This window comes from Hylobates moloch, unplaced genomic scaffold, assembly GCF_009828535.3.
Source record: "Hylobates moloch isolate HMO894 unplaced genomic scaffold, HMol_V3 SCAFFOLD_19, whole genome shotgun sequence".
NCBI lineage: Eukaryota > Metazoa > Chordata > Mammalia > Primates > Hylobatidae > Hylobates > Hylobates moloch.
This window is the reverse complement of record NW_026652294.1, coordinates 8029626-8049914: the sequence shown is the minus strand read 5'-3', so window position 1 is coordinate 8049914 and position 20289 is coordinate 8029626. Positions and strand designations below refer to the sequence as shown.

The 20289-nt window shown below is 43.6% G+C and overlaps 1 protein-coding gene across 8 annotated transcripts in view; it reads right to left on the bottom strand.

Annotated features, from left to right (window-relative positions):
* Nucleotides 1-6333: 6333 nt before the first annotated feature.
* SEZ6L (seizure related 6 homolog like) overlaps nt 6334-20289 on the bottom strand; it is a 214230-nt gene continuing 200274 nt past the window's right edge. For 3 of the 8 annotated variants that reach the window (XM_032139625.1, XM_032139630.1, XM_058431989.1), the window contains 4 exons: nt 16433-16465; nt 14231-14345; nt 12156-12258; nt 6334-9665 (listed from right to left, as the gene is read on the bottom strand). In XM_032139625.1, the coding sequence (XP_031995516.1) occupies nt 9636-9665; nt 12156-12258; nt 14231-14345; nt 16433-16465 (281 nt within the window). In that variant the 3' untranslated portion in view covers nt 6334-9635. The remainder of the gene's footprint in view (nt 9666-12155; nt 12259-14230; nt 14346-16432; nt 16466-20289) is intronic. The other 5 variants (XM_032139627.1, XM_032139634.1, XM_032139633.1 and 2 more) reach the window with 3 other exon arrangements.

Here is a 20289-nt window from a genome sequence, read left to right as displayed (position 1 = left end):
GCTAACAGTTTTAGTCCCATTAGTATTAGAGGTGATATAATGAATCATGAAAGCAAAACTAACCAGAATTCTGTCACTCAGATTTTTTTCTTTTTTGAGGAAAGATCCAAGCTCTTAAAAACACTGATTGCTGATGTGGGAATTTTTTTTCATCTCAAATATTATTACTGAGATGGAAACATTGGTTTCAGAAATGTCAATTGAAAAATTTCTAAATGTTAGGGGCTTTTTTTTTTTTTTTTAAGAAATGAGCAAAGGAAAAAAGAATTTAAAAAAAAAAACAAAGAAATGAGCTAGTGTGCCCTCTTTTGAAAACACTGTTTAAATCTGTGTGTTAATTGAAAGACATTATTTTTTGTTTTTTTATTTTTGGTGTTTATTTTTTCTTTTTTATTTTATTATTATTATACTTTAAGTTTTAGGGTACATGTGCACAATGTGCAGGTTTGTTACATATGTATACATGTGCCATGTTGGTGTGCTGCACCCATTAACTCGTCATTTAGCATTAGGTATATCTCCTCATGCTATCCCTCCCCCCTTCCCCCACCCCACAACAGTCCCCAGAGTGTGATGTTCCCCTTCCTGTGTCCATGTGTTCTCATTGTTCAATTCCCACCTATGAGTGAGAACATGCGGTGTTTGGTTTTTTGTCCTTGCGACAGTTTACTGAGAATGATGATTTCCAGTTTCATCCATGTCCCTACAAAGGACATGAACTCATCATTTTTTATGGCTGCATAGTATTCCACGGTGTATATGTGCCACATTTTCTTAATCCAGTCTATCATTGTTGGACATTTGGGTTGGTTCCAAGGAAAGACATTATTATCATCAGAAGGGGAAGGTTAATTTTCAATGAAATTACTTTGAAATCTTAGGCTTTTTTTTTTTTTTTTTTGGTCAGTCAGCTTTCTCAGGTTGAATGACATCTTTAAAGTTTCGATTCCACATTTACTTATATTTTTAGGCTTTCCCACATTTGACCAACTTACCAAGGTGTTGGCATCACAATAAGCTGCATTTTTAGGTGCTAAAAATATTTGTTGATGAATTGATTGACAATTGACTTGGGCAATAAGTAGGTGTAAAAGATGCTGTAGGTGCTTTGCCCATATTCCTTTGGTAGTTGCTTTCCCATGAACTCTACTTGATGCTTTCTACCTGCAGGCATATATAACTCTCTTTCTCTGAGCACAGGGAATCCCAGAGGTGCCTAGGAGTTAATGCCTCCCAGAAACAACTCAATTAGTTACAATTGGGAACTGGTGGATAAATACCTCAGCTCCCTCACTGCTCAGAGGGAACAACCCTGAGGCTTTTTCTTCACCATCTCGCAGAATTATCCAGTGTGATGGATTCCCAGTTGTCCCCGGGAGTAACTTGCTTGACCAATGCACTTTTTATTAGTTTAATTTTCTTTCTAGTCTCACTTTACCACTCCTCTACTGGTACTCTGTGGAACTGCCTAGCAAATACATTATTTGCTCTTGAATTTTTATCTGAAGGTTTGCTTCTGGGGGAGCCCAACCTAAGATATGGGGGTAAGTCAAATATGCCTATATCTTAAGAGTTGTGAAAACATTCTCCTGTTTTTCTCTGAGAAATAGCAACATCATTGCAAGACTTTAGCATGGACACCATAGCTCATTGGAGTGGTCACCTTGCATTTATAGGGCTTTGGGAGTGTGTCAGTTAATTTTTGTCAATTTGACTCGGCCATGGGATGTCCAGCTATTTGGTCAGACATTATTCTGAGTATCCTCATGAGGGTGCTTTGGTATAAGATTAACATTTGAATTGGTAGACTAAGTAAAGCAGATTGCCCTTCCTAATGTAGAACCCTCATCCCATCAGTTGAAGGTCTGAATATAACCCAAAGACTGACCCTCCTATCAGTAACAGGGAACCCCTCCTGCCAGACTGCTTTGAGCCAGGACATTGTTCTTTCATGACCTTTGGATTTGAGTGAAAGTATCTGCTCTTCTTGTGTCTTATGCCTGCTGGCTTCCAGACCGGAACTTACATCATTGGTTCTTCCAGGTCTCAGGCCTTAGGACTTGGACTGGAACTACATATCAGCTTCCCGGGTTTCCAGCTTCCTGGCTGCAGATCTTGGGACTTCTCACTCTTCAAAATAGCATGACCCAATTCCTTATACTCTCTCTCTCTCTCTACACACACACACACACACACACACACACACACACACACTCACTTTATTGGTTTTGTTTCCTGTGGAAGTGGCTTTGGAATTGGGTAATGAGTAGAGGCTGGAAGGGTTTTGAGGTGCAAGCTAACCTACATTGCCGTGAACAGAATGTTGGTAGAGATATGAACATTTAAGGTCATTCTGCACTTTGGGAGGCTGAGGCAAGTGGATTACTTGAGCCCAGGGGTTCGAGACCAGCCTGGACAATGTGACGAAACCCCATTTCTACAAAAAATAAAACACTTAGCTGGGTGTGGTGGTGCACGCCTGTGGTCCAGCTATTTAGGACGCTGAGGTAGGAGGATCAACTGAGCACAGGAGGTCCAGGCTGCAGTGAGCTGTGATCACTTCATTGCACTCTAGCCTGGGTGACAGAGTGACACCCTGTCTCAAAAAAAAAAAAAAAAAGGTCATTCTGGTCTGCTGAGATCTCAGACAGAAACTAGAAACATGTTATTTGAAACTGGCATTAAGACAGTCCTACTTGTAAGTGAAAAAGGACTTAGCTGAACTTCGTCCTAGTGTTTCATGGAAGGTAGAATTTGTGAACAATGAAACTGGAGACGGTAGCCCCCCCTTATCCATGGTTTTGCTTTCTTCATTTCAGTTACCCAAGGTCAACTGCCATCTGAAAATCTTAAATGAAAAATTCCAGAAATAGGCTGGCCGCAGTGGCTCACGCCTGTAATCCTGGCCTTTGAGAGGCCGAGACCAGTGAGTCACCTGAGGTCAAGGGTTTGAGACCAGCCTGGCCAACAAGTCGAAGCCTTGTCTCTACTAAACATACAAAAATGAGCTGAACATGGTGGCAGGCACCTGTAATCCCAGCCACTCAGGAGGCTAAGGCAGGAGAATCGCCTGAACTCTGGAGGCAGAGGTTGCAGTGAGCTGAGATCACACCACTGCACTCCAGCCTGGGCAACAGAGCAAAAACTCTGTTAAAAAAAAAAAAAAAAAAGAAAAGAAAATTCCAGAAGTAAACAATTCATAAGTTTTACATTGCGCCCCATTCTTCTGAGTAGCATGATAAAATCTTGCACCATCTCATTTTGTCCCACCTGGGAAATGAATCACCCCTTTGTCTAGCATATCCATACTGTCTATGCCACCTGCCTGCCCATCACTTAGTAGCCATCTTCATTGTCAGATGGACTATTGTGGTATTTCAGGGTTTGTGTTCAAGTAACCTTTTCTTTACTTAATAATAGCCCCAGAGTTCAAGAGTAGTGATGCTGGTATATTGTTATAATTTTTTTATTTTAATATTATTCTTCATCTCTTTATGTACCTAATTTATGAGGTAGAATTTATCATGGATATGTATGTATATGAAAAAACATACTATGTATAGAGTTCAGTACTATCTGTGGTTTCAGGCATCCACTAACATCAGGTAAGAGGGAACTACTATATTTAGCTGAGGAGATTCCAAAGCAAATTGTTGAAGGAGTGGCTTGGTTCCTCCTGACTGCTTATAGTAAAATGTGAAAGCAGAGAGATTAATTAAAGAAGTGAGAAGTCACGCCTATAATCCCAGCACTTTTGGAGGCTGAGGCGGGTGGATCACCTGAGTTCAGGAATTTGAGACCAACCTGGCCAACATGTTGAAACCCTGTCTCTACTAAAACACAAATATAAGCTGGGCGTGGTGGCATGCACCTGTAATCCCTGCTACTTGGGAGGCTGAGGCAGGAGAATTGCTTGAAACTGGGAGGCAGAGGTTGCAGTGAGCCTAGATTGTGCCACTGCACTCCAGCCTGGGCAACAGATCAAGACTGTCTCAAAAAAAAAAAAAAAAAGTGAGAAATAACAATAGAATTCTCAGCTCCCAACTGACAGAATCAATTTCCTCTTGGCCAAGTAGACCCCAGAGAAACTGAAGCTGAGTTTCTGGCCATGATGGGATGGGGGTCAGACACACCTCATTATCCCCTTGCCCTCAATAATTGCCATCAGTCTTTCTTCTCTAAGGGCTAAACAGAAACCAGCCCTTTCAAAAGACTCCACACTGATAATGTAGATAACTAGCTTATTTCCTAATAAGCTACATCTGTCTTTGTACAGAACAAAGACAAGATGAGATTAATCATTTCTTCGCCCCTCCCTGAGATGTCTGCTTCCTCTATTCCTTTTTTCTTCAAACATTCATCGTATCTTATGTAAAATGTAAATTTTTGGGGCACTAACTAAAGTCTCTCACAACTATGTAATCATTTACCTCATTGCCCCCTCCTTCCTTTTAAGGAAAATGTAGAACTACTAAACCTCTTAAGAACCTCTCTGGAAAATATAGCCACAGATGTGTCTGTGACTCACATTTTTCCTGGGTGCACCCTTCAGCTGGCTCCATAAACCTTGATTCATTGAGACACCTGCCTCCATCACTCATTTTGGTTGTCAGAAAAAACAGTTAAGCAAAAAGGAAGCAGAATTTGAAGATTTGGCAAAATTTCAGCGTATCCATATTGCAAAAAAAAAAAAAAATAGAATGCTTGTTCTGAAGAGAACACTGAGGATGTGCCTGAACAATCACGTGGTGAAGAGATCACAAGGCCAGGAATGGCGGCTCATGCCTGTAATCCCAGCACTTTGGGAGGCTGAGGTGAGGGGATCACTTAAGCCCAGGAGTTCGAGACCAGCCTGGGCAACATAATGAGACCCTGTCCCTATAAAAAAAAATAAAAATTTAAGTTATAGAGATCATGAGTACAACTCATGGACTTCATCAGCTATCTTGGCAGAATCCAGGAATGGAATTATACCATTGAAGACACTACCAGTTTGAACTAAAGTGGGTAGAGAAAGCAGGACAGAATGAAGGATAACTCTCAACCTTCTTGGAGTCTACAGAACCAAACCATAGGGCCATCAGCTGCGAATGTGTGCTAAGAATGAACCAGAAGGTGATTAAGGAAACATCAGGGATGCCACTGCTACCATAGGTCCCAGAACCAAGGTGTTTTCTCCTCTGTTTTCAAGGGTAGGGCTGTGTGTCTGGTTTCAGCCAGGACAATCCCATCCAGTGCCTCAGGAGTGGGCTACTCTTTGAAGAAAGCTGTGTGAACAGGGCAGCTTGAAAGAGCCGTGGAGGTGATGCTGCCACCTCAGTGGGCCTTTAGGGCAGAGCATCAAACCAAAGAAGCTTATTCTCAAGTCTTGAGATCTAATGGAATTTGCCTTGCTAGGTTTTGCACTTGCTTGAAACCCGACACCCCTTTCCTCTTTCCTTATTTCTCCCTTTTGGTACAGCAATGTCTGTACTATGCCTGTCCCACCATTGTGTTTTGGAAGCACATAACTTGTGCGGGGTCACAGATTTACAGATAGAGAGCAGTTTGCCTCAGGATAAATCATACCTTGAGTCTCACTCATACCTGATTTAAATGATATTTAGATGAGACTTTAGACGAGTCGATGGTGTTATGAGTTAAGACTTTGGAGGCTGTTGGAGTGGATGTATTTGGTATGCAAGAAGGACATATATTTTGGGGGTGCCAGGTGTGCAATGCTATAGACAACTGTGTCCCTCCAAAATTCATGTGTTAAAGCTCTAACCCCCAATGTGACCGTAGTTGGAGATAAGGCCATTAGCAGGCAATTAAGGCTAAATAAGGTCATAAGGATTGGACCTCATTTGATAAGACTGTGGCCTTTTAAGAAGAGGAACAGCTGCCTCTCCCTCTTTCTCTTCCTCTCCTCCCCTCCTTCCTGCCCTTTCCCTTCCCTCCACTGTGTGAAGACACAGCACAAAGGTCATCTATAAGCCAGGAAGCGAGCTCTCACCAGGAACTGAATTGGCTGGTACCCTGATCTTGGAGTTCTCAGCCTCTAGAACTTTGAGAAACAGGTTTCTGTGTTTAATTCGTCTAGTCTGTGGTATTTTCTTATGACAGGCTGAGCTAAGACAGGGAGGATGGTGGAACATCGGATGATGGCAGTGCCGTCAAACCCATGTTGTCCCAAACATCCCTTGAAGGTCCCAGAACCATTCCAGAGTGGGATGTCCTGTCTTAGCATTCAAAGTATCTGTAGGTGTTACCCCAACCCAGTCCCCAGAAACTGGAAACATTCCACTTGGTGCCATCCTGAAGTGTCTGTAACAAAAATCCCACACACTTGAGTCTTTTTCATCTGTTTTATTAGCATCAATATATACAAAGTGGAAAATGACTTAATTTCATTATTCTAGCTTAGAAAGTTTGTTTTGCTTTTTATTCTGTTTGGCGATAAAATGGAAATGAAAATTTCCCAGGAGAATGCCTACCTTTGGGGGTGCTGAACAACTCAAATAATATCTGACCTCAAATGACTCGTCATGCCTAGTCAAGGACATAGGAAGGTCATGCCCTTTGGATTCACTCGAAGGGCATTTTTGCTTGAGGCCCCTGCTTCAGCCTAAAGCTACCCACGTATTTGCCAAATCACTACTTCTTATACAACCCTCCTGATGATGCAGACGCTTTGCTTCCTTCTGGGCTGTTTGGCAGTCTTCAAAGCTATCAGCCTGAGGTTCTGTAGGCTCTCCAAGGGGTGAGCTTCAAAGGATCATAGTTAAAGCACATCTATGAAACTAAGTAAGAATGGCCATCAGGTAGCGATCAGAATACTTATGTTAGCTAAATAATTCTACAAAAAAAAAAAAAAAAGCAAAAAGCTGAGCTCCAAGCTAAAGAGGGTCGAGTGTGTGCATTTTTAAAGCACAGGGTGTTAGCTGACAGATACAGCTTATATGAATTAGCATGTAATACATGCCATCACATGCATTGTCTGAAGCTCACAATCTCTGTAAACGTATTTCCCCACTGTTTTAAAAACAAAGAGTGGCTTGTAGGAAGGCTCAGTCCATTCTCGAGTTTCTCAAGAGTGTACCCTATTCAAAAATATTTAATCCCAACGGGTTTTAATATTGATCTTATAAAAACAGACGTATATGAACTGTAATGAGATGCCTTGCACATTTTTGGCACTATTATTTTTTTACCTTTATGTATTACAAATACACATTCAGATATTTTAAAAAGAAAAATAGACACCATCCTGTCTTTTCAATCACACTGTACATTGTTGAACTCGTATGATCTGTCTCTAGGCTAAAACAAACTTTTAAAACATGGTTACAGGTGTGGTACTACTAAGACAGAACTGAGACACTGGTCTTCTGAAAAAAACAACAACGACAACAACAACAACAAAAAAATAAAAAACCCAATGTCTTTTCTATCTTTCCAATAGTCAATAAGAACATCTGGGGTGTGGCCTGGCTAGTTTTGGGGATAGGGTTAGAATAAAGATTTATATTTTGTCAGTCTTTATAAAAGGCAAATGTTTAGTTTTCACATAACCATAATACGTTGTAAAATCAAATATTATTAGTTGAGTTCTTCATTCCAGGTGACCCAGGGTTAGGGTTAGAATAAGCATCAAATAAAATGGATTGGGTTCTGCCTTCTAAGGAAAGGTTACATGATTTGTGTTATCTTTCTCCAAACATGACATTGTTCACTAATGGCCTAGAACACTTCTCTGGTTCTTGCATTAAATGGGGCTTTGGGTCCTGGAAAGCAGCCTTTAGCTATTTCTTGCCATGGACCACACATGCATGCCTTCAGGAGTATATGTGCAAGATTCTTTTCTGGCAGAAGGAAAATATTCTGGTCTTAGACCCCCAAGATTGAAGTCTGAGTTCCTGCTGGCAAGGAGGGTACATGTGTGCATAAAACCGACTTTCCCTATCTTGCTTAAGATATTTCCAATGTAACCGCCAAAACATAGACTCCCCGCTATTCTCCCTATGGCCAGAAAGGTCTTTGCTTGTTTGAAAACCAGCAGACTTGAAACAATTCCAGAGAGAATGGGAGGGCACCAAAGAGGGTTCCAAATGCCACTGAGCCTGTGTGCCTGTCCAAGCCATTGACTGTCACTAACATGTCACCGGTCCCAGGGAGGTGAATCTGCTTCACACATACTATTTCTTCCATGCACCCGCACCCTCCACCTTCTCTTTATACCTGTATTTAGAAAATAATCTTCCAAAGAGTCACACACTCACCGGTTTCACTGGGTTGGGGGAAAACAGACCCTGGTAAAATAAGAGGAATGCCAGTGTGATTAGATGTGGGGCTATGGAATCCTTTCTGAATGAAATTCCTCTCTCTGTCTTCATTGATGTTCAGATCAGATGATACAGGATTCCACTGGACGGTTTGCTGTGATTTAAAATCCCCTGCCCCTGTTCTCTGCACCTCCTCAGTCAGCATTCACACCACCCTCCAACATCCAGACAGCTTCAGAGAATAGAAAAACAGTTTCTTCTCATAGGACCCTCCCGCCCCCTGAAATACTTGATGGCAAGTATATTCTGAAGATGACACCTTTTAAAGAATCAGTGCACTTGAGTCTCCTCTATTTTGAGGGCTGAGATATTCCAGAACCCCAGGAGAAACCAGAGCTCACCCCTAGATTTCCAAACATGGCACCTCCTTTTTCCCATCACAAATCATTGTCATTGTATGAGTGGGGCCGCTGGTGCCTCCCAAGCCTGTGTGTTTATTACCACAGCTTGAGAGTGGCTTGCTGAACATGGTGATCGATCCTGGCACTCATAGCATAAATTACGTGCTCTTTCATCGTTGAAAGAGTGTCAAAGAAAAGAACATTTTATTAACCAAATTCCCTTACCCAATGATCCCCCTCACCCAATTCTTCATTGGAACTCTCAAATCTCTCATTTTTCTCTGAAAAATTCCCTTTGGTCATTTATCACCTTTTTAGAAAGAAAACGTTTTCTTGTTTTGTCACTGTCCAGCGAGGCCAGAGTGGTAAAAGACAATGTTTACATAACACCTTTGCTACCTTCAGAAGAACCACGAGAGGGAGGGGCTGTGGAAAAACCTTTCAGAAGCTGGCAAAATGGGAAGAGAGGACACAGAATTTGTTTTGGAGCACAGCTCCCCAAATGGGTTTAAGTACCCATGCTAAATTCCAACCCAAACTAAGCCAACAAGAAATACCCTTTCCAACCTGATCTTGGGACTTAGATTTGTACTGAAAACACCATGGGCATGGTTCCCAAAGATGCATGCAATTCGATGCAGCCTTAGCATGGCATTGCTGATGGGAGAAACTCCATCTGTTGTTTTGTGTTTTTGCTGCCACGGTTTGCCGTTTTGCAAGTCTTCCACCTGCCATCAGAATTGAGGCTGTAACATGAATTTGGTGAGGCCACGAAACATCCAAACCCACACCTATTTCACTTTTAAATATAATAAATACAGGGAAGAAAACAGTAAACCTTCAATAAAGAGTCTAAAGAAAAGACAGTCGACATTCTGGGGTTTCAATCAAATGCCACATGGTCTCTGGATGAATGTCTCGAGGAGACTGTGGTTGAGTTCACAAGTCCCCTTCTCAAGTGTAGCTCTCTTTAGATAGAAACCTCATACTCTCTGGTTTCCTGCAAGAGAGAGAAGCACGGATTTGTCAAACGCTTGTGTGGTAGAGGGATATACACAGGGGGATGCAGTTCTTTGCACCTCCGTATGTCCATGCCCTTGGTCGTGACTTTGCAGTGCCCTCCTACTCTGACCCTGACTTGCTTTTGCCAATGGGTTATAAGGAAATGGCGTACAACAGCTGCTTGAAACATGCTTGTGTGTTTCTGCTCACATCCTGTCCATCTGTCATCACCATGAGCAGGGCATGCCCTGCTAGCCTTTCGTCTCTTCAGGAAAATGAAGGACACAGAGAGCAGAGCTGAGTCACCCAGCCATCAACCAGACAATGCCAGGATTACCATCCAGCTGAAATAAGCCTAAAATGCTGTCCCACAGACTGATGAGCAAATGAATGCTTGTTGCATTAAGCCATTGAGTTCAGAGATCTTTGTTACTCACCATTACTATAGCTCTGGGTCACTGATACACTCTACTAATAAGTATTCATTCACTTCTAGTCTCTAAAACTCTCCTTTATTTCAGTCTGACCTTTTCCCATGATTTCAAAGCAAGCTACATAGAATGCAAAATAACATATGCCCTAATCTACCATTGCCATGTGAAATGACTACAACATAGGGGTAGTTTGATTTCTTCAATATTTATGGAGTGTGAGTAATGTATTCCAAGCCCTAGGGACAAGGAGCAAGGAGATAGAAGAAGGCTCAGCCCTGGAAGTTGTCACTGTCACATGCTTTAATGGAAGTCTCCAGCTCCCATTCAGCCAACACAGATATGCAATCACATCTATGCTTCATGGTACATGGGATTGTGGTGGGCAGGCCCCAAGGTGGTCCCCATGATCCCCACCTCCTGGGGCTCATACCTTTGTGGGCTTCCCTCCCTTTAAGGGTGGGTAGAGCCTGTGACTTGATTCTAACTAGGAGAATACACAGGTGCTAGGATGTCACTTCCATGTTTGCATGACACAGGATTGTGACTTCTGTCCTCCAAGATGACTCTCTCTCTCTTGCTGGCTTCGAAGAAGCCAGCTGCCATGTCATGAGCTGCTCTATGGAGAGGCCCACATGGAAGAAACTGAGGGCGGCCCCTAGAAGACAGCCCACAAGAAATTGAGGCCCTCATTCTAACAACCTGCAAGGAACTGAATGCTGTCAACAACAATGTGAGTTTGGAAGTGGATCCTTCCCTTGTTGAGCCTCAGATGAGACTGCAGCCCAGTTACTGCCTTGTTTGTAGCCTGTGAGCCATAAAGCAGGGGGTCCAGCTAAGCTGTGCCTGGCTTCCTGACTTATAGAAACTATGAGATAATAAATGTATGTTGTTAATTTAGGCCCCTAAGTTTGCAGTAATATTGTTACACATCAATAGATAACTAACACAGGAGATCAGAGGAAGTGGAGGTGAAGGAAGGTTAGCAGGATAAGAAACAAGTCAGGTTTATTCCTCCCAAACGTTGGGAGATGGCTGCACATCGTTACACAGTGAATTTGAAGGATGGTGGTTTTGCAAAGTCATAACCAGCCTTTTGCTTCCTTGCATGTGCCCTGGACCTTTGCCCATGCTCTCCCTTCTGTCTGGCATCTTCTTCAGCCCATCGTCCAAGCTCTGCCCACTTCCCATGTCTCAGCTTTACTCTCACTTTCTCAACGATGCCTTCCCCAGCTCCCTCTAAGTGTCCCCGTTATACATTCTCCTAGTGCCCTGTTCAATTTTTTCATAGTCCTTAAAAAGTATTATTTGTTGTAATCAAAATATTCATGGGCACATCGGATTGTTGGAGGTTCGAGGGAGGCAAGATAGCATCATGATTAAGAGTGTCAGGTTGAATTTGCATCCTGGCTTCAGGCTGTGCATCCTGGCTGTGTGGCACCTTGGCCAAATTATTCTTTCCTCTCTCTGGACCTCAATGTCCTCATCAATCAATTAGAGATAACTGTGGAACCTATTGCAGAGAGCTGCAAGGATTCAAGGAGATTATGCATTTAAAGTGCCCAGCACATGGCATGTATTATTATTGATAATAATAATTCACAAGACGGTAGGCTCATTAATGGTGTAATCTGTGTCTATTGGGGTTCATGACTATGTTCCTAGCACCTAAAACAGGGCCTGACACTCAAATGTGCAGGGATGTTTCACACTGCCATTGAATAAAGGGTGGAGCCCAGTGGGATGTGTGGGAATGCTGCACGTTGCCACCAGGCCACCGGTGGTCTGCTCTCTGTGGGTCTTGGGTGCAGCCTCTTTTTTCTGTGGGTGTTCTGCTGACAGTAATCAGCCTCCTAGGCTCATCCTCAGCACCAATCACCTGCAAAGAGAGCTGGGTTCTCCCAGCATTTATCTCTTCAGGGCTCTTCTTGGGGATAAGACAGGACCACTGGCTGTGGCTCTTGTGAGCAATAGGAAATGAAATGTTTTGTCTTCTTGTTGGCGAATTCAGAGCAAAGAGGAAGGGAATTGGGAAGAGACGAGAGAGACCAACTCACCCCTGTCTCGTAAATGGGGTTGTCAAACTCGGTTTCCACGGTGATCTGGCTGTAGGGGTGGGAGTACATCAGAGGCAGGCGGAGGTTGGAATAGTAGCGACATCTGGGGGAGAGAAAGGAGAGAGAAGTTACTTCTCCCCAGCTAGGAGACACATTACAATATTGAACGGGAACAGTTGGTGCCACTTCCTGAGCAGCGGCACCTCTGTGAATGACAACGAGGATGTGTGCAAACAGCCTTTTGCAGGCGAGAATCCTAGTGAGGTGAAAGCAGAAATCATAATTGCTCTCAACTTGCAACCCAGGCAGCGAGAACCAAAGCCTTGTGATCTCCCCTTACTAGGGAGGGGGGCAGAGCTTAATTTGTTTTCTCCTGGAAGGTCATTCAAGTCCCTCTTGAATGCCAAGGGAAACAAGAACAAGAATGAGCATTTATTGAGCACCTACTGCATGCCATATTGCCTTAGATCAGCCTTCCTTGACCACCTATTTATTTATTTAGAGACAGGGTCTTGCTCTGTCACCCAGGTTGCAGTGCAGTGGTGCCATCTCAGCTCACTGCAACCTCTGCCTCCTGGGCTCAAGTGATTCTCCTACCTGCGTGCACCACCACACTTGGCTAACTTTTTAAGTGTTTTTTTGTTTGTTTGTTTGTTTGTTTGTTTGTTGTAAATAGGCGAGGTCTTACTATATTGCCCATTGCCCAAGCTGGTCTCAAACTCCTGGGCTCACGCAATCCTCCAGCCTTGGCCTCCCAAAGTGCTGGGATTACAGGGATGAACCACCATGCCTGGCCCCTGACCACCTATTTAAAGGTGATTTGTCTGTTACTCACCACACCTACCTGTTTCCTTCATTGTGTTTATCTTAGTGTGTTATAATTTATTTGTGTATTTACTCTACCCTGACCCCAGTAGACTGTGGGATCCATAAGGGCAGGGATGATTTATTTTAGTCACATTCCTGCCTCAGGACCTTTGCACATGCTGTTCGTATATTTGCATAGATTTATTTTGTTTTTGAAATGGAGTCTTGCTCTGTTGCCCAGGCTGGAGTGCAGTGTCATGATCTTGGCTCACTGCAACCTCCTCCTCCCAGGTTCAAGTGATTCTCCTGCCTCAGCCTCCCAAGTAGCTGGGATTACAGGCACCCACCACCATGCCCAGGCTAATTTTACTTTTTATTTTTTTAGTAGAGACAGGGTTCCACCATGTTGGCCAGGCTAGTCTCGAACTCCTGACCTCAAGTGATTCGCCTGCCTTGGCCTTCCAAAGTCCTGGGATTACAGGTGTGAGCCACCACGCCTGGCCTGCATAGGTTTCTCATGATCACTTTCAAGTCCTTGCTCAAATGTCATTTCTCAGTGGGGCCTCCTCTAGCTACGCTATTTAAAAGTCCACCACCACTTCTATTCCAGAATTCTTGCCCCCTCCCAGCCTTCCTGCACTTATCAGTTTCTAACACTATATATTTTCTTATATACTTTGCTTATTTTCTATCTTTCCTTGTTAGAACCTGAACCCCAGGAGGGCAAATATTTCCTTCTATTTTTTTTCACAAATGATGTTTCTAGAACCGAGAAAACTGCCTGGCACCTAGTAGGGGCTCAACAACTGTGAATGTGAATGAATGAGTGGCTATTTTGGGGCATGGTTTAATATCTTCCTTCTGCATCAAATGCAAGTTTCTAGACCCTTAACATCTGGGACAATGTCTAATATACAACAGATTGTCAATACATATTTGTTGAATAAATGAGTGAATGCGTGAGTGAGTGATGGAAGGAACGAATCAACGTGCCTGGCAATATGTCATGTCTGTGTCCCCCACTAAATCATAACCTCCTTGAGGGCAGGAATAGTATTTGTCTTACTGGCTTGGAGGCTTCATAATTGCCCAATGTAAATATTTATCCCACAGACTTGGGCTGAATCTGGGCATCTCTGAGATCACACAAATGCCACTATGCCCGAGCTCCGGGTGGAGACCCTGAGGCTCAGAGAGGTGAACCGCCCAGTCCCTCTGAACACTGGTGGCTGAGTGCTTGGCAGTCGTCTCCCCCATCAGCTCCCTACCTTGTGATGTAAATGTAGGCTCCTCCCAGCAGTAAGGAGATGATGAGGACCGGAATGAAGATAGCCAGGGCCATGTTCCCCCCTTCCAGCGACGTCTCTGCTGCTGCTTCTGCTACTGAACACATGAGCCAGTGAGGTCCTCATTTCCCAGGTAGCTAACTCCCAGTGAGTGCCCAACTACCCAGTTCTCCACCCTTTGGAGACAGCTTTCCAAGGTCTAAGGCTCTGGGAGGGCCTTAGACCTTGCAGAGCCATCGCCAAAGACTAGAGGAAATGGTGGTGGTCCTTTGCAAGGAGTCCCAGACTCATCCTTTGGTGGGTTGTCCATAGGAGCTACAGAGAATTACACTGTTTGAAACCCAATCGTACCATTCCCATTTTTGGGGGGCTACAGTTAAAATCTGATTAAAGTTCAATTCCCAGGAAGACTTGGAGAAAATCCCAAATTCAGTAACTGGGAAAGCAGATTTGCTGGACATTCCATGCAGTGGAGAAGAGAAACAGGAATGCGTCTGGACCCCAGATGCAGGAGTGGAGGGCGAATCTGGATTTGTGTGTGTTGTTGAGTTGAACGGTGCTGGTAGTCAGCCACAAGGTTTCTAAGGGATTCTCAGACCTGGTGCTCCCTGTGGACTGGGGAGCTTGTTGCATGCAGACTGATGGGCCCCTCCTAGACCTTTTGAGTTCCACTCTCCAGTCCACGAGTGGGCTCTGAGCATTGGGGACAGCTGTCTGTCTTGCACACCCCAATGACACCCCAAATGTGAAGGCCCGTTTTGATTCCCAGAGGCTACTCCTGCACATTTCCCGGCTGCTCTCTCAACCTCCCATTGTTTGTGGCAACTGCAAGAACTATAACAGCTGCTGCAGGAGCCTGGGGCAGAGGGCTGCTTTCCCAGCATAGCTTAAAGGGGGATCCTACATTCCTTCTAGAAACTTGGCCTCAAGGTTTCCTCTGCCATTCTCCACGGTCACATCTAATGGAGCTTGGCTGTACACCAATCTATAACCCATTAACCACCACTTTACGGGGTCTGAAAAATCAATCCTAATACCCACAATAAATGCATGAGCACAAAACGTTACAATGGCTCTCATAAGCTCCGAGCAACCCCAGCCCTTTGAGACGTTCTCATGGTTCATTGGTTGGCAAAAGGCAGAAAAAGGATACTCTGAATGGAGACTAACACGAAGTGCCCTCTATTTTCCAAGTGGAGTGTATAATTCATGCTCCTTCACTTATATTTGAGCCCTGGTTCCACCTGCTTGGATTCAAGTGTTGTCTGTTACAAGGAACAGCCACTAGTGAAATGTAATTTACATAGCCCCAGATTATAAGTGAACTCATTATATTGTAAGAATGCTAAAGATGGCTCCAGGAATAATAAAAACTGCTTGATTGGGTAAAAACATTAAAAAAAAAGAAACAATATATTACAGTATATATTTTTAAATATATACTATAATATACTGTATTTGTATTTACATATATATATATACACACAGTAATATAGTACAGTATATATTTTACATCACAGCCCCGGTGAGTGGTTTTGTACCAAATTCAATAGCGGTGACATAGAACACTGGACATTTTACACACGGGAGGGGTTGGAAAGGGAAGGAACCACAAAATGAAAACAAAACTCAAATAAAATCCTGGATAGATTTTAACATCTGCTCCTCATTAATAAGTCTCATTTGGGAATTTCTAATAAAAGGAGAGCTGAAGTAAGGAGAGATGGGAGAAGGGGTGGGTATGTTGAGGGGAAAAAAGACTCAGGGAAAAATGGACCATCGAATGCTTCCAGGGCAAACTCTTCCCTCTGGAAAGCAGGAGGACTCTCAGCATGGAAGGTGACACGTTACAAGATTTAGTTCCCCTTCTAGAATGGCATCATGAAAAGTTTTACAATAGGGCTATGCCTTTCTCAGGCTTATGGGCTCCAAGCTTTCCTTATCTCACTGCTGTTACCATGTATAGAACAGCTGTCGAATCCCTTTCAAGTTATTGTTAGGGTCCTGACTTGCAAATCCCATATTTTTTTTTCCCTTACAATATTATTTTAAAATTATCTTTGGCAGTCTGAAGGTAGAATTTATTTTTTTAAGTGTCTAAAGATATTCAAAGACCTGCCCTTGTTTTGTGCTATTAGTTTGATTTATTGAGCTTTTTTTTTTTTTTTTCATTCTGGAACTCACCTTCTAAAGCATGTTCAAAACTGTCTTGATTAACTGAAAGAGAAATCAGGAAGCATTGGTCAATGTAAAGTGAATTCACTTCGTTTGCATGAAATGAGGCCAAAAAATTAGATGCAAAAGCCCATGCCATGCTTTGGTGAAGTTAGTGGTATGTTTTTACTTATCTTGGGCCACTATAATCAGTGAACGTGCCTGGACTATTCACTTCCTAAGTTCCCAAGAGAAGATGAGACAGATAAGACCCAAGATCAACAACAGTGATAGTGAATAATTACTGAACACTCACCGTGTGTCCAAAATTGTGCCAAGAACTCTATATACATTTGCTCATTTAATCCTCGCAACAATCTTGTTAGGTCAATGCTATTATCATCCCCATTTTACAGATGAGCAAACAGAGGTTCGGAGAAGTGAAGCAACTTCTCTGACATCACACAGCTTCTCAGTGATGGAGGCAAGATTTCAATCTGGGCTGCTCAAGCTCTCTGGTTTCTGCTCTCAATTATGTGGTTAGGGTCTTTTCATCATTTTCATGTGGGGCAAAGCACAAATGAATTGCGAGGCCCAAGACCTTTATACAAAATCCAGCCAGAGGTGGAACTGTTCTCCTGTTTTGAAGACTATCTATGTAAACCTCTCTAATTTCATTTTTATTCATTTTATATTTGATGAGGCTTTGTATCCCATGTGAAACTATTTTTAATCATTTATGTTTTTTGTAAAACTTCTCTGGAGGTTCAACATGATGGGGACTGGCACCCCATCTTTGTCATCAGTCATCATGGTAGCTAAGCACAAAAATATACCATTTTTTTGGATGTTGGATGTTTATTACAGGAATGCAAAACCCCAGCATGAAGGACTTTGATGAAAAAATTGCAGCATTAGGGGATAGGAGGGAGTGGCCATCAAAGGCTTAGCTATACTGATGTCCCCAATCCCAAGACATCCTAATCCATGCCTTGGTTAAAGTCACTCTCTGGTTTATGCCATCATCACACCATGAGAACAAAACCAGCTGAAAAGCTAGCTGGCTAACTAAGTGCACACTTCTCTGCAGCTTTGGCATCAAGAAAATGGAAAGATTGAAGCAGATGGTCCCGCCCCAAGATGTGAGTTGCACCGTGGTTGAGTGGGAGTGCGTGAATGTCCATGGAATCGTAGAACTGGGAGGAGGCATCGAATCATGTGTCCCTCGGAGTCCTGTGCTCATGAACCCCACAGGGCATGTTAAATGCAGATTCCTGGGCCATTCCTGGGACTTGTCAGAGCGGTATTCTCAGCGGCGGACCTCTGCAGGTCTCACCAATGCCTCAGCAGTTGGGCTCACTGGCTCCTCTTTAGAAACTCTGATCTGGACTCCCCCAGTTATTTCACAAAAAGGGAAACTAAGGTCAGAGAGGGAGGGGGGCTCACTCAAGGTCACACAGGTGGTCCACAGCAGAACTGGACTGGAGCCCGGGGGCCCGAAGTCCCAGTCAGGTGGCCTCACATTGGCACTGAGTTGCTTCCCCTCCTGCAGACCACAGTGTCATGCATCCCAGTTTTTTCCTGAAGAGGAAGTGATTTATCATTTCCTTACAGAGTTGGTGGTGGGACGGATCTCAGGAGTGGAAATGGAGAGGGAAGAAAGATGCAGGAGTCTCCCGAGAGCCTTTCTTGCTAGCAATGCCATCACAGCTGTGGGAGAAGGCAGTGAGCTGATTCACCTTGTGGGGCTTCTAGAGATACTAGCCCATAGAAAAGAGAGGTTTCAGGGATCACCTGCAAAATGGAGCCTCTTTTTATCTTTTCCTGTTATTTTTTTCCTTTTTTTGTCATTTGTGTATATATATATATATTTTTTTTAAGACAGAGTCTTGCTCTGTCACCTAGGCTGGAGTGCAGTGGTGCAATCTCGGCCCACTGCAACCTCGGCCTCCCGGTTTCAAGCGATTCTCCTACTTCAGCCTCCAAGTAGCTGGGATTACAGGTGCACACCACCATGCCCAGCTACATTTGTGTATATTCCGATGGTAGTTTTCTTTTCAGTTTGGCAGCATTAAAAGAAAATTGAAAACATACAGTGCTGGCGAGGAGGTGGAGAAATGGACATATTACACATTGTTGGTGAGCGTGGATTGCTCCAATTGTGGGAAACGATTTGGTGACATCCAGGACAACTCGATATCCACAGATCTTTGCCCACACCATCAGTCCTGCTTTGAGGAATCTGTCCCACAGGATGAAAAGTGCCAGCATCCAAGGATTCATGGGCAAGATTTTTTTGGCAAAACAAAACAAACAAAAAACTGGAAGAGAACTGATGTCTCCATCAACAGAGGAAGGGCTGAATGCACTGGGGAACAAGCAAAGTGTGGAATGATGGGTGGCAAATAAAAAAATAACATGGCGCTACTTTTGTAATAAGTAAAACACAGAGTACAGCATGATATGAACCTCCCTCCCTCCCTCTTTTTTTTTTTTTTTTTTTTTTGTGATACAGGGTCTTGCTGTGTTTCCCAGGCTGGAGTGCAATGATGCAATCACAGCTCACTGCAGCCTCAACCTCCTGGGCTCAAGCAATGCTCCTGCCTCAGCTTCCCAAGTAGTTAGGACTACAGGAGTGTGTCAGCATGCCCGGCTAATTTTTTGATTTTTTGTAGAAATGAGGTCCCACTATTTTGCCTAGGCTGGTCTCGAACTCCTGGGCTCAAGTGATCTTCCCACCTCAGCCTCTCAAAGTGCTGGGATTACAGGTGTAAGCCACCACACCCAGCCTTCTTTTTTCTTTCTTTTTTTTTTCTGTAAAACAAAAACATCCCTCTCTCTTTCCAAATATGTCTATGTGTGTAAAGCTAGGTAAAGGTGTGACGCTGGAAATTCAGGTGATTAGCACTGGCTTCTGGAGAAGAAAGAAAGGGATGGAGGAGAGAGGAAAACTCTGCTCCTTCCATTTGAAACTCTGATTTCTTCTACTTATTCCATGAGATACCTTCACAATTAATCCAAGAAGAATTAGAAAAGCTACCGTGGCAGATACAAACACATTGTCCAGGCCAAAGTCGCCCTTTTCATGGTTTTCTTATTTAGGGTTTTTTGTTTGTTTGTTTGTTTTGTTTTTTTTTGAGATGGAGTCGTTCTGTCACCCAGGCTGGAGTGCAGTGGCTCGATCTCGGCTCACTGCAAGCTCCACCCCCCGGGGTTCATGCCATTCTCCTGCCTCAGCCTCCCGAGTAGCTGGGACTACAGGCGCCTGCCACCACGCCCGGCTAATTTTTTTTTTTTTGTATTTTTAGTAGAGACGGGGTTTCACCATGTTAGCCAGGATGGTCTCGAACTCCTGACCTCGTGATCCGCCCGCCTTGGCCTCCCAAAGTGCTGGGATTACAGGTGTGAGCCACCGCGCCGGCCGGGGTTTCTTAAAAAACAAATCCTGCTGATTTTTCTCCCCTGCAGAAAACTCATCAACAATGTCAAATTAACTTCCGTTAATGTTCATGTGACAGTTAAGAGGGTTTACAGGCAATCTTTACCCAGGAACTTCCCAATACTTAAGCTCTACAAAGCAGGTTTCCTGTGCTATCAAAAATAAATTCAGGTCGGGTATGATGGCTAATGCCTGTAATCCCAGCACTTTGGGAGGCTGAGGTGGGCAGATCCCTTGAGCCCAGGAGTTCAAGACCAACCTGGGCAACATGACAAAACTCCGTCTCTATTAAAAATACACAAATAAAATAAATTCAAACACAGGGCTGGACTTAGTCAAAATTATGGGGGAATGAGGGAAGGCAGCTGTCTTAAATGCTAACTGTGGATTTCCTACCGTTCGCTGCTCTTCAAAAGGACCCCTTGTTCTCTTATTAGGAACTGCTTAC